Source organism: Syzygium oleosum, unplaced genomic scaffold, assembly GCF_021117445.2.
Source record: "Syzygium oleosum isolate NSW1041296 unplaced genomic scaffold, Sole_v2.1 Sole_v2.09, whole genome shotgun sequence".
Classification (NCBI taxonomy): Eukaryota; Viridiplantae; Streptophyta; class Magnoliopsida; order Myrtales; family Myrtaceae; genus Syzygium; species Syzygium oleosum.
Window position 1 is genome coordinate 6,734,734 of NW_026607493.1, and position 13,464 is coordinate 6,748,197.

General features: G+C 44.8%; 1 protein-coding gene across 1 annotated transcript; it reads right to left on the bottom strand.

Moving 5' to 3' along the window:
• Positions 1 to 6,452: 6,452 nt before the first annotated feature.
• On the bottom strand, positions 6,453 to 12,843 carry LOC115692805 (cation/H(+) antiporter 20). Its single transcript, XM_030619765.2, has 4 exons — positions 12,520 to 12,843; positions 11,388 to 12,416; positions 7,159 to 8,076; positions 6,453 to 7,050 (listed from the first exon to the last, which is right to left on the bottom strand). Exons 1-4 carry the CDS (start codon positions 12,697 to 12,699, stop codon positions 6,685 to 6,687), a joined length of 2,493 nt encoding a protein of 830 aa, XP_030475625.2. The 5' UTR covers positions 12,700 to 12,843; the 3' UTR covers positions 6,453 to 6,684.
• Positions 12,844 to 13,464: the final 621 nt, after the last annotated feature.

The following is a 13,464-nucleotide window of genomic DNA, read 5'->3' on the forward strand; positions in this document are numbered from 1 at the left end:
CTCGGCTTCCATTGTAGATAAGGCTACACACTGTTGTTTCTTACTGCTCCAAGATATGGCGCCATTATTCAGTAAGAACACGTATCCAGAAGTAGATTTCCTTTCTTTTAAATCTCCTCCCCAGTCAGCATCAGTATAGCCTTCAAGGTGTAGATCACTTCCTTGATAAGTCAGCGCATAGTCGGCACTTCCCTTTAGATATCTCAGGATTCTTTTGACGGCGATCCAATGTGCTTGACCTGGATTGGATTGGTATCTACTTACCATTCCAACTGCATAACAAATATCAGGTCTTGTACACATCATAGCGTACATCAAGCTTCCGACAGCACTAGCATATGGAACTTGTTCCATTTGCTCCTTTTCTTGTGAAGTCTTAGGACACATTCTGTCGCTTAATGCTTCGCCCTTTGCAATAGGAGTATCTATTGGTTTACAGTCTTGCATACGAAATCGCTCAAGGATTTTATTCACATACGTCTCTTGTGAAAGGGATAAGGATTTCTTTGAGCGATCTCTCGAAATCTTAACTCCAAGAATGTATGCAGCTTCACCCATATCTTTCATCTCAAAATTGGAAGATAACCAATTCTTGACTGTATTAACCAACTCCATACTGCTTCCGGCAATTAGTATATCATCAACATATAATGACAAGATCACAAATTGATCTTTGGATCTTTTGATATATACACAATTGTCTTCACTAATCATTACAAAATCATATGCCATTATGGCATTGTGAAAACGTATATACCATTGTCTCGAAGATTGCTTAAGGCCATATATCGACCTCAATAGTCGACACACTTTGTGCTCCTGGCCTTTTGTAATGAAACCAACAGGTTGTTCCATATAAATTTCTTCCTCTAATTCTCCATTGAGGAATGCAGTCTTTACATCCATTTGATGTAATTCAAGATCCATACTAGTTACTATTGCCAGAATAAGGCGAATAGAGGTAAATCTAACCACAGGGGAAAAAGTTTCTTCAAAGTCAACTCCTTCCTGTTGATTATATCCTTTCGCCACAAGGCGAGCCTTATACCTCTCTTTTGAGCCATCAGCCTTACGCTTTATTTTGAGAACCCACCTGTTCCCAATGGCTTTGCGTCCTTTTGGAAGGTCAACCAATTCCCAAACTTGGTTTGATCTTAATGACTCCATTTCCTCTTCCATTGCATGTATCCATTCTTCCTTATCAGGGCACTTTAGAGCATCGTTCACATTCTTCGGCTCATCTTCATCTTGTGGGGCGATCATGAAAGCTTCTCCTTCAATGTCAAAACGTCGACGGGGAATCCTATTACGACTTGACTGTCGTATGGAATCTTTGTACTCCGATGATTCACCCCGTTCCATTGCGCTCCCACTCGAATGAGATAATGGTGGTGTCGTCTCTTTAAGTGGTTGCAATTGAGACTGGGTTGCATTCAACTCTCCATTTGTCACAATGCTCCCACTAACTTCACTATCACGATCCACAGATTCGTATAGTGAGTAATCACCACCTACTTTGCCCTTTTTAGGAAATTCATTCTCTAAGAATGTGACATCCCGTGATTCAAATTCAGTTATACTTCCGCTTTCTTGCTCACCTATGAATACATATCCTTTTGAGTGCTTCGAGTATCTTATAAAAATACTCTTTTTGCCTCTTGGGCCTAATTTTCCATACTTGTGAGAAGATTCACGAGTATAAAGACAACCCCAAGGTTTTAGAAAGCTTAAATCGGGCTTTCGTCATGTCCATAACTCATATGGAGTAGAAGCAAGCGATTTAGAAGGCACACGGTTAAGTATGTAGCAAGCGATCAACAAAGCATCACCCCAAAAGGTGATTGGCAAGTTAGCATGTGCCATCATTGATCTAACCATTTCCATTAAGGTTCTCGTTTCTCCTTTCCGCAACACCATTTTGTTGAGGAGTATATGGAATAGTCAGTTGTCTTTCTATTCCCTTTTCATCACATAAATTTCTGAACTGATCAGACAGATATTCTCGACCTCGATCGGATCTTAATGCTTTTATTTTCTTCTCTAATTGATTTTCCACTAAGGTCATAAATCTTTTAAAGCAAATTAAAGCTTCAGACTTATGAGAAATCAAATCGACATGTCCGAATCGAGTATAATCATCAATGAATGTGATGAAATAAACAGACCCGTGCCTTGCTTTTACATTCATTGGACCACAGATGTCAGTATGGATTAATTGCAAAGGAAATTCAGCTCTTGTTCCTTTTCCAAATGGTTTCCGTGTTGTTTTTCCTTCTAGGCAATGCTCACATATGGGCAAATCAACCTTTTTAATATTGCCCAATAAGCCATCTTTAGCCAATCTATTCATTCTTTGTTGGCCAATATGACCAAGTCTAGCATGCCACATGTTCACATCATTTTCATAAGAATCAGATGATGTAAATAAGGAATAACTAACATTAACTTCACAATAGTCAACATCTAATACAATGAAACCATCTAAGAAATATCCGGAACCATAATAACTTGTATCTAAAGACAAGTCTACACCATTTTTATGGAAGTTTACATTAAAACCAAGTCTAACTAAAACCAACACTGAAACTAAGTTCCGACGAATCTCTGGAGCAAATAGCACATCATGTAGGAACAATGTGCGTCCACCGCGCATAAGTAGTTGACAGGTGCCAATGCCTCTGACCTCCACTCTTGAATTGTTCCCCACGTATATCCACTTCGTTCCTTGTGGAACTCGTCGGAACTCCACGAAAGCTCCTCTGTCCTTCGCTACATGGTCTGTGGCTCCCGAGTCTACAGTCCACAAAGGATTAGATTCGGTTAGAAACACTGAACTAGACACATAAGTAGCATTTTCATGAATGCTAAGGGTTTCTACCTTCTTTGGTTCGCCACAGTCGCGAGCAAAGTGACCCTTCTTGCCACAGTTGAAACATTTCACTCTTGAAATGTTCTTCTTGAAAGGACGCTTTCCTTTCTCCCGTTGGTTGAGCCTCGGCTTCTTGCCTGAAGGACTTGGCCCCTTGCCTTTCCACTTCTTTGACCCCAGCAGGTGTTTCCTCTTGGAGCCCGAAACTCCATGCGAGCTAAAACCAACAAAGTAAATATCGGTTTCGGCTTAGCCGCCATGAGGCGATCCTCTTCCAGCTCAAGATGCCGCATAGCATCCTCGAAGGTCTTGATGCCCTCATTGTGGGTCAAATGGATCTTCATGTGCTCCCACTTTGAGGCAAAGAGCGGATTACGCCCGCACCTTTGTTCATCGGTGAGTATGTGCCCGGCATCCTTTAGCTCACTAATCATATTCGACATCTGCCTCAAATGTTGTTTCATAGTCTTTCCATGAGACATCTTATATGAGTCGAAACGGATAGTGAGTTGTCTTAGTTTGGTCACGAAGTTCGACCAAATCTTGATGCCGGTCTGACCCACATGTCTTTGGCGCTCCGGAAACGTCCGAACTCTCGCATGATGTCATTGTCCATGCTGCTTAGCAACGTAATGCGAGCAAGAGAGTTCTTTCTTTTCCAAACAGCAAAGGCATCTTTGTCCCTCTTGTGTTGGGCAGTTGTCCCATCCTCAGGTTCTTCCATAATCTGGTTTAGAGCTTCGAGTGCCTCTTGCTCTTCCAGCACATATTGAATCTTGAGACTCCAAATCTCATAATTGTCACCATTCAATTTTTTTCCCTTATTCAGTTCAGCCACTATGTTCTTAGTTGCTGAAGCCATCGTATCTGAACATTTCAGACACATACGCACGAGTTATTAAAGCCTATCTAAATGCTTCATCAGCATCATGATTACATAAACTAATCATATTAATGAATAGTTTCACAAAAGGTCTTAGAGTCGAAAGTTCACTATGTTCCCAATCATCGTCTAAAAAACCCAATTTGAAATTACCATTAACATAATCATTTATGTAAAGAAATTGGTTTTTCAAAAGTTATACAAACTTTGAAGAACTTCCCACATATTAACATAACATGTGATATGGCAATATAAAATGAGAAATCACAAAAAAATTCATAGCCATATATATATATTTCATAACACATTCACAAATATTTAAGAACATGTAATAACAACTTGAAACATATACGTAATTGATTCCAAATTCCAAAAGAACAACATCAAGTGTACCAATCTAACACATAGACAGGAAAGGACTCATAAAATTCTTTAGAAAGTTTTATTTTCTTCGGAACATAACAGAGGCTCCTGGAAAACCCCCTAGATCCGGGCCATGATGTGCGCCTCGACCCATTCAATGCAAGGGTTGATGTTCTTCTTGCCCCAACCCTTATGTATTCTTGCACAAAATTCTCCACAAGCATCTTATAGCTTGGACCATTTAAGGTTTCTTTAACCTTATCAAGCATTCTTCCCAACTCATCAGGCATAGTGCATTTTAGGGCTCCGACCATTACATATCCCGGCATTACAAAACCGTTCCAAATGATATCCTGTATCATTTTGTTGACCTTGATGATGTGTGTCATCATATCATCTTTAGCGTCCCATCGATAAAGAGCTAGCTTGACTCTTAGGTTTTCAAGCTTCTCCTTTTGAGCCGTTCTGGGATTATCGGAGTGCGTCTCAAATGTACCATTGTTCCTGCAACGAATGCAGAACGAAGGATTACTTATAATCCATGATACATTAAGATAAGGAATGCTTATTCATATACATATGATCTAGCACTTGTATTTCAAAAAAAAACTATAGAGAAATACTAGAGAAAATGCTAAAGAATATACCCCTAAGTATGTGTACATAGGGTTTATCGTGCATTTTCACATTCATAAGTGCAGAAAAACTGTAATATGAATACACCATAACGTAGAACATTCCGATACGAGCACGTCGATACCAAGAACGCCCAAATCGGAGTTCAAATGAGCTCGAACGGGCCGAAAGAAATAACTTGGTCATTCCGCGGTTTGAACCGGCCCGGTCCGACGGTTTGGCCAGTTCCGACCGTTGACCGGTCAACGGTCAACCCGGTTCGGTCAACGGTCAACCGGGCCGGGTCAACGGGTCGGGTCAAACGGTCAATCGGGTCGGGTCAACGGTCAACCGGATCGGGTCAACGGTCAACCGGGGTCGGGTCAACGGTCAAACGGGTCGGGTCAACGGTCAACCGGGTCGGGGGTCTCGGGTCCGCTTCCGATGACGTCACGCTGACGTCATCGTCGGCGGTTAGCGCGACAACCGACGCGCCGTTTCGCACGGCCGAGCGTGGTCCTCACGCGCGCCGTCGCGCGCACGGCCCTTGCCGGCGCGTGAGGGCGCGTGCGGTGTCCTCCGGCGATGTGCCGCCCATCATTTTGCTCGTCTCGACGAGCCCTTTCTGTTTATACAATAAAATTCAAGTTTTGACGAAAAAAAAAAAATCGAAACATGTATGAACAGTTCGGCGACTTGACGAAAACGAACCAAAAAACAAGGCCGAAACGAAAAAACAAGCAGTATACACTTCAGACGATACATATGCATGTTCGGGAAACAAGTAAACGGGCTCTGATACCAATGTTGGGAAAACTCAATTCCCGATCGTCGTGTTCGAAACATATTCGGAACGAATTCGATCAATGCGGAAAACGTGCCCAAGGATCATCAACTTGTATCACCGATCGTACAGGCATATCACACAACGAACATACCCGGTATTGTCACAGATTAAGTGCCACTTTGCGCTTGAGAGTTCTACGATCGTCTTTCGTACTCACGTACGTTCCGAAGCAAAAACAGAGAATTCGTTGTGTCGAAGGAGTGTGTTTGCACATATGAAAATTTTACTTCTGTTTTCCAAGGGGTGCCTTCTATTATAGATAGGCAAATAACTACCTCGTGGGCCCTTGTGGCTCACGGGCCGGGTTTGGCCCATCTTGGGCGGTCCACCCAATATGTCTTACAGTGCCGGCGACTCAGCTGGTGGCAACGATGAGGGAGGGGCGAAAGTCGAACTCGGAGGAAGGGGCTGACCAGATGGGTTTTTCGAGCAAGAGGGACCGGAGGCGTAGGAGCGGGCGACGCCATTGTTGCAGAGAGGCAGCTTAGAGAGAGAGAGTAACGGAGGAGAGAGATGAAGTGAAAAAAAATGGCGATATTTTCTTTTCTTCTTCGTGGGATAGCAGCCAAAAAGCTAACGTGGACTGATTTTTTAATAACAATTGCCAACTCATATTAATTTTTTAATATAAACGTCACGTAATATTTTTTGTTAAAAATTCTCGCCAAAAATATTTAAATAATTATTTTTTCTTCAATTTGGCACTTAAGTAAGCCGGCGAAAATTTTTGGCATTAAAATGAGCGTCGTACACAATTTTTGACACTTCTAGTGTCCATCTTACCAAGAATATCATCCCAATCAGAGGCGAAAGGAGTTTTGACGGTTCTAATGCGTAAAATTATATCTTATGGTATAATTCTCCGAAATATCCGAAAAATTCCAATTTCTATTTAGCACATAATCCCAAATTTTTCTGTCCATCTCCGAAGGAGATGGTTGGGTAATAACAATATTATACAGTGGCTTCACTACTCCCACTTTCAACAAATTTTGGAAATGATTTAATTTTCTCCAACGCACCCAAATTCCTATACAAAAGCCATACGATCTCATATGAACAATATTTATTCGACGAGAAACGCGTGCAGCACCCCCATATCCATCATCATACGATATCATCGATCTCCTTCAACTTATTGGGCTCGCTGCTCTCCACCTTGGACGCGGGAGTCTCCTCCCCATGGCCCAAATCATGCTGCTGGATCACCAGAACAGAGCACGCGATGCCGCGGCTCGACGATGCCAGCACATCCCCGACGGGCCCTAGCTCGGGGTGCTCCGCTGGGCGGTCTGCCAGGTCCGCCACCATAGCCGAAGGGAACCGCCCCTTGCCCACGACTACAAGGTCGTAATCCTTGCTCTGGCCGATCGCCAGGACTTCCTCAACCACGTTGCCTGCGACTTTCTCCGTGTAACTCACCGTGCCGTCCCACCGCTCTCGGAATTCTGCGACTGCGGCCTCATCCAGTTCCTGGACCATTGGCACGAAGAAACGGTCAATACTAGGAAAATTAAGTATGCTAAATCATGTGCTCGTGTATTTGGATTATTAGAAAAATTGCAAGAAAAACGAGGGTACCTTTTCCTTTTCTCGATTCATATGCGCGATCGAGAAGCTATAGCTCTTCTCTCTACATTTGCTTAAGGATGGCCTCAATGTAATTTCGCTCCCTTCGGCCTCCGGTTTCTCCACGAACCTCACCACGGTCACCTTGACCGCGGGGTGCTCCGCCATCCGCCCGCCCAACTCCAACGCCTCTCGATCATCCGGCCCACCGAAAAACAGGATGCAAACCCGTTGGACCGCCGACATGTCGGGCCCAGGGGTCTCGGACCCGCCCCAGAACCCGTGGTCCACGAGCACGGCAACCGAGCACGGGGCGTGCTTCAGCACCCTCTGGTTGACCCCTCTCCACCCGTGGCCCACATTGTCCTCCATGGCCTCGTCCCCCTCGCCCCTCCAGGACTTGTGGAACGGTAGGACGATCATTGCGACCCTCTTCTCTTCGGCCACGTGGCAGATGTCCTCGTGCATCGTGGACAGTGCCGAGATCGCCGTGGTGGGCCGGACCGAGACCCGGCCCAGTTGGCTATACGCTTGGAACGCCCCCGCGACTCGGTCGTGGCACTTCCCGCGGCGTGACAAGTTGAAGAAAGGGAAGCCATTTCTCCGGGCCTGCTGGACCATGATGATGGAAGACGACCGCTCGGTGAGCTCGACGAGGTGCATGATGAAGAGCTTGAGCATGGATTTCTTGGTGCTTCGGATCGACTCGATGAGGCTGATGAGGGAGGGCACGTTCCCAGGGCCGTGCAGGCATGCGAGGATCCGGAGCTCATCCTTGGACGAGTCATCGGTGTTCGACAAATCGCGCAGCTTGCGGTGTGTCGGAGCGGCGCGGGCGGGCTTGTAGATGGCCATGACGATGGGTGTGGTGATGAAGGTGGTGAAGAGCGCCATCAGCACTAGAATTGCGAACATCTCATCGTTAAGAACCTGCAGATCACACCAGAACAATCTTGGTCACATATTTTAGAACAATCATCATATAATAATGCGAACGTTCATTATGTCTAAAATCAAAGGATGTCACGGCATAATCGACATAAGGTTTCGAACTATATTTGATTCCTATACGAAATAGGACCTAAGTTGGCTCATCACTCGCGCGGTCCAGATTTACCCAAATTGCAAATTGCCAACATCGTCTAGGGGTGGAAAAAAATGGGAATTGTGGTACTTTTTGACTTTGGTAAGAGATTCACGATTAGGCCTCTAGTGACGGATTTGATGATGACGATGATGATGACATGGGTGTCTACATAAGTCGAAGCCACCAGCGTGACTAGCTTAGTGTCTCAAATTTTATAAGGAATAAAGCCATGGACTATGAGCTTTCAAGAGGAGGGAAACTGATGGGAAGTTTAACACCTATTATTATATGAATTTGCCACTTGACTAAAGTTCCTTTGACCCGTCACTTAAGCTACGTTTGGTAAGGGCGCGTTGGGTAATCGGCCAAACAGTAACTATTTTTATTCTTTTGTTCTCATAATCAGTTTTGGAACAAAAATTCGTTTGGTAAATTTTTTGTTCCCGGACATAAATTTGCAAAAATTTGTTCCCATAATCAGTTTTGGAACAGAATCAAGGAGAAAAAAAAAATTGCTTCATAATTCTGGGAACAAGAATTAGAAATGGAAAAGAAATGTTTTTTTTTCTTCTTCTTCTTGGCCTGTGGCCGGCGAGAGCGAGGGCTGGACCCTCGCTGCCGCCCTCGCCCAGGCTACTAACTGCCCTCGCAGGATTTGGCGAGGGCGGCGTCGAGGGTCGCCCTCGCCAGCCTTGGCCTGTGGCTGGTCGTCGACGCCAGCGACCTGGCCATGGCCAAGGAAGGGCAAAGGGAAGGGGAAAGGGAAGGAAAAAAATATATATATTAAAAAATTCAAAATATTATTAATAAAAAGAAATTTTATGCAGTTACCAAACGTATTTCTGTTCTTTCTCTATTCCAAGAATAGAAATTTTGGTTAGTTACCAAACGCCTTCAAATGCTCAGAAATTGTTCCCGGGCACGGAATCAAAAGAATCATTTCTGAACATAATCAATTTCCGGGAACAGAATAATTGCCAAATGCACCCTAATTAGTAACTAATTCTATTCTTGGCCATTTTCCTGACCAAATAGTAACTGATTATATTCTTTTGTTCTCTGAATCAATTTTGGAACAGAAATCCATTTGGTAAATTTTTTGTTCCCGGGCACAAATTTGTTCCCAGAATCAAGAAGCCAAAAAAAGTTGTTTCTATATAATGGGAACAAGAATCAGAAATGTAAAAGAAAATTTTTTCTTTTTCTTCTTCTTCCTGGCCTGTGGCCGGTCTCTAGCCACTGACGACCAGCCATAAGCCAGAGCCGGCGAGGGTCCCCCTCGCCCAGGCCAACGAGGGTCCCTCTCGCCGGATCTAGCGAGGGCGACGGCGAGGGTCCAGCCCTCGCCAAATCCGGTGAGGGCAGCACTTGCCAAGCTGCGAGCCGCCCTCGCCGGATCTATCGAGGGCGGCGGCGAGGGCTGGCCTATGGCCGATCGCTAGTGCCGGCGACCTGGCCATGGCCAGGGAAGGGGAAGAAGAAGAAAAATAAAAAGAAAGAAATATTAAATAATTCAAAATATTATTAAAATATTATTAATAAAAAGAAATTTTATGCAGTTACCAAACGCATTTCTATTCTTTTTCTATTCCAAGAATACAAATTTTGGATAGTTACCAAACGCATTCAAATGCTTAAAAATTGTTCTCGGGCATGAAATAAAAAAAATCATTTCTAAATAGAAATTATTTCCGGGAACAGAATGGTTACCAAACGCACCCTTATACTTTAAAGTCCTTTCTAGCCAAATTATTCTTTGTTTCTTAAATATATAAGTGGGATCATGATGTCAAACCTAAGTTTGCACTGCAGATGGGCATTCAGATAAATGAGTCACATCCAATAGGGTTAATACCATGAAAAACCCTAAACTAGTACATTTGTGACAATTTTACCCAAAACTAATTTTTAACCATTAAAAATTTTAAACTGGTACATCCGTGATAAATTTACCCAAAAATAATTTTTTAACCACTAAAAACCCCAAACTGGTACATTTGTGACAAATTTACCCTCCGTTAGTTTCCGTTAAATTGAATTAATACCACAAAAAATCACAAACTGGTACACCTGTGACAAATGGAGGGTAAACCATAAAACTGTTACATTAGTTAACTGTCGCGTGTCATTTAACAAAGCAATTTGACAGTAAAATTTAACGGAAACAAACTAAGGGTAAATTTGTCATAAGTATATCAGTTTGGGATTTTTGATGATCAAAAAATTAGTTTATGGTAAAATTATCACAGGTGTATCAATTTGAGATTTTTCGTGATATTAACTCTATCCAATATCCAATAACACTGGAAGTGCGGCGTGTTGAGTCGAGAGAATCCAAAAACAAGAAAGAAAAGAAAATGAATGATGCTAAATGGAAGGATATGGGATACCGGACGCCTTTATGGGAGTCAAAGGCCACCAATATTATAATTAGTCTAAAGTGCCAGTGACTAATTGGTACACGTGGAGTAAAATTCTTGGTACTGTCAAATTAACCTTAATTATCAGCAATTTTACACTAAGAAAGTACTAGACCAGCATCAAAAGCGAAATTTACGATCACTTTAAAGGTACTAAGAAAGCAAGCATGAGTCACACAACTACCAGCTTAACTTCTTGTGGCAGCGTATGACGAATCGGCGCACCAATTTCTATAACTCCGTGTTAAATCGAATGGCTTCAGAAATCCCTACTCTGTCGCTCATGCAATATTTTATCTTTTTGTGACCTTCCAGGTTCATATAAACAAGAAATTAAAAACGAGCAAAGGAAGAAGACATGATGGCTACGATGTTCTACAAGTCTTGCCGAATAGCGTGTTCTACAAGTCAACAATAATGCATTTCAAGGACGGAAAAACAGGGGATCGCCTAATACGCGCTTTTTAGCGACGGCCGAGTTGAAAGTCTATCTCGTGGAAGCGTCGCTCCACTTCCGAGGGGCCCCTGTTTGATCGTCAAACACAGTAGTCTCCAACAGGAATAGTATGAAGACTTCATTTTCATAACCGGAATTCATTTAATGTGAAAACCCTAGTACTAAAGTTCGCTGTGTTTTTAAAATGTCGTCAACATTCACGAAAGAGATCATTGAAAAGCACAGAGAGAATGTATATAGACGTATGTGTATGTAGAACTCTGGATAAATAATTTACCTTCTTCTCTTTGCCGATGTTGAGTACAATGAGCTCCACGAGCCCCTTGGTGTTCATCAACACCCCCAGCGTGATGGCCTCCCGGGCCGGCATCGCGAACATCATGGCAGCCGCAAACGTCCCGGCGATCTTCCCCACACATGCCGTCGTGATCACCAGCGTCAGCAGCCCCCATGCCTCCGCGCCTTGTATCTTGGCCACGTTCGTCTTGAGCCCACTCGACGCGAAGTAGAGAGGCAGGAGCAGCCCGGTCACGAAGTCCTCGATCCTCTCGATTAGCCTCTCCGCGAACTCCCCGCCCTTCGGAATGGTCAACCCGAACACGAACGCCCCAAAGATTGAGTGTATCCCGATCAAGTCTGTCATGAACCCCGAGACCAGCACCCCCGCCAGCGTCAGCACGATGTAGGCCTCGTCGACCACGTCGTGCTCCGACGAGCACCGCCGCGCCACCCACCTCATGGCGGGCCGGACAGCAACCATCATGAAGGCCACGAAGGCGACCCCCGAGAGGAGCACCCATAGCGACACAAGCGGGCTCTTGTGGGCCCCACCCTCGGCCCCGTCCCCTGCCAGTGCCACCGCCAGGGCGAGCAGGATCCATGCGGCCATGTCATTGAAGGCAGCGGCTGCCATTGCCGTCTCACCGACCTGGGTGGTCAGCAGCTTGAGCTCCGCGAGGATGCGGGCCAGGACAGGGAAGGCGGTGATGGAGAGCGCCACCCCCATGAAGACCAGGAACTGGCCGTAGCCGACCTTGTCGGCCCCGTCCACGGTGCTGCGAAGGACGAAGGCGACCCCGATGCCACACAAGAAGGGGAGCGATATGCCGGCGAGGGCGATGCCGAGGGCGCGGCGCCCGCTCCGCCGGACGGAGCTGAGGTCGAGCTCGAGGCCAACGAGGAAGAGGAAGAAGAGGAGGCCGATGCTCGCGACGGACTCCAGGATAGGCGTGCTCCAGGACGGGAAAATCCGGTGCAGGTAGGCCTCGTTCCGGCCGAAGGCGGATGGACCCAACAGAATCCCACCCTGCAAAGTTCATTCGAAAAGAAAAATACATACAAACATAAATTAACTATTACCAAGAACCAAAGTCAGACACGGAGAGAATCAAAAACATTAGAATACTTACCACGATCTCGGCGATGACTTTGGGTTGGCGGAGGGGCTTGAGCAAGAAGGCGAGGGAGCGAGAAACGACGAGGATGAGCGTGGTTTGGACGATGAGGAGAGGGAAGGCGTAGTCGAGGGGGTTGTCGCCCTGCCATGCCCCGTTCGAGGAGGTCTTGATGGAGGTTATGTTCACCGCCATTCTTCCTCTTTCGGCGTCGCGTTACTATCTTTTCGATCGGTGATTTCGGCGTCTGTGATCTTCTAAACTCTTCTAAACTGTGTTCTGGATCGTCATCGAGAGAGAGGGAGAGAGAGGCTCGTGAAGAGTGCAATGAAGTGAGTCAATTTTATAGGGCGAGGAGGAGGAGGAGACGCAGCAAGAGTCGACGATTTTGTTCAGAAACCATTGCTGAGTTGAGCGGACCGACTTTGGGCAACCCCTTTTCTTTTCTTTTTTAATAAAAAAAATTAATGAGTAACTAGGGTATATTCCGGCGGTGTAAAAAAAAATTATATAAGCGATTTTATACATTTGAATTGAATTGAGTATAATCCTCAAATGAAGGGCCCGCAAAGCTGCTTAAGTGAAATTTCCTTTACATCGACAATACACGATCTATTTTGCCATTTTTTTAATTGGTGAATAGCTATTATTTATTTGTTTGTTTTTTTTTTTACAGTCCTACTCTAACTTTCGACTTACTCTCAGACTTTTGCCCCGTCTCATGTAGGGCGTGGGAGTCGAAACCCACAACTGAAACTACACATTCCCACCTCTAGCCCCTCTCCAAAAAGGAGGGGATTCGAACTTCCAATCTCCCCCTTCTCAAGTAGGAAGGGTGGCCACTGGGACATACCCCAATGGTTGTGTGAATAGCTATTAGACATGTGTATTTCCGCGACGATCTTATCCAATCGGCGTACACGTAACCAAATATGAATTTAAGAAAACCCTACCACATTT

Bases quoted from the DNA above. Each gene is read 5' to 3' on its own strand.
- LOC115692805 (XM_030619765.2), bottom strand. From the start codon at position 12,699: ATGGCGGTGAACATAACCTCCATCAAGACCTCCTCGAACGGGGCATGG. The intron at 12,417-12,519 runs GTAAGTATTCTA...TGAACTTTGCAG, and splicing joins AAGTCATCGCCGAGATCGTG to GGTGGGATTCTGTTGGGTCC. The intron at 8,077-11,387 runs GTAAATTATTTA...TGTGATCTGCAG, and splicing joins ACATCGGCAAAGAGAAGAAG to GTTCTTAACGATGAGATGTT.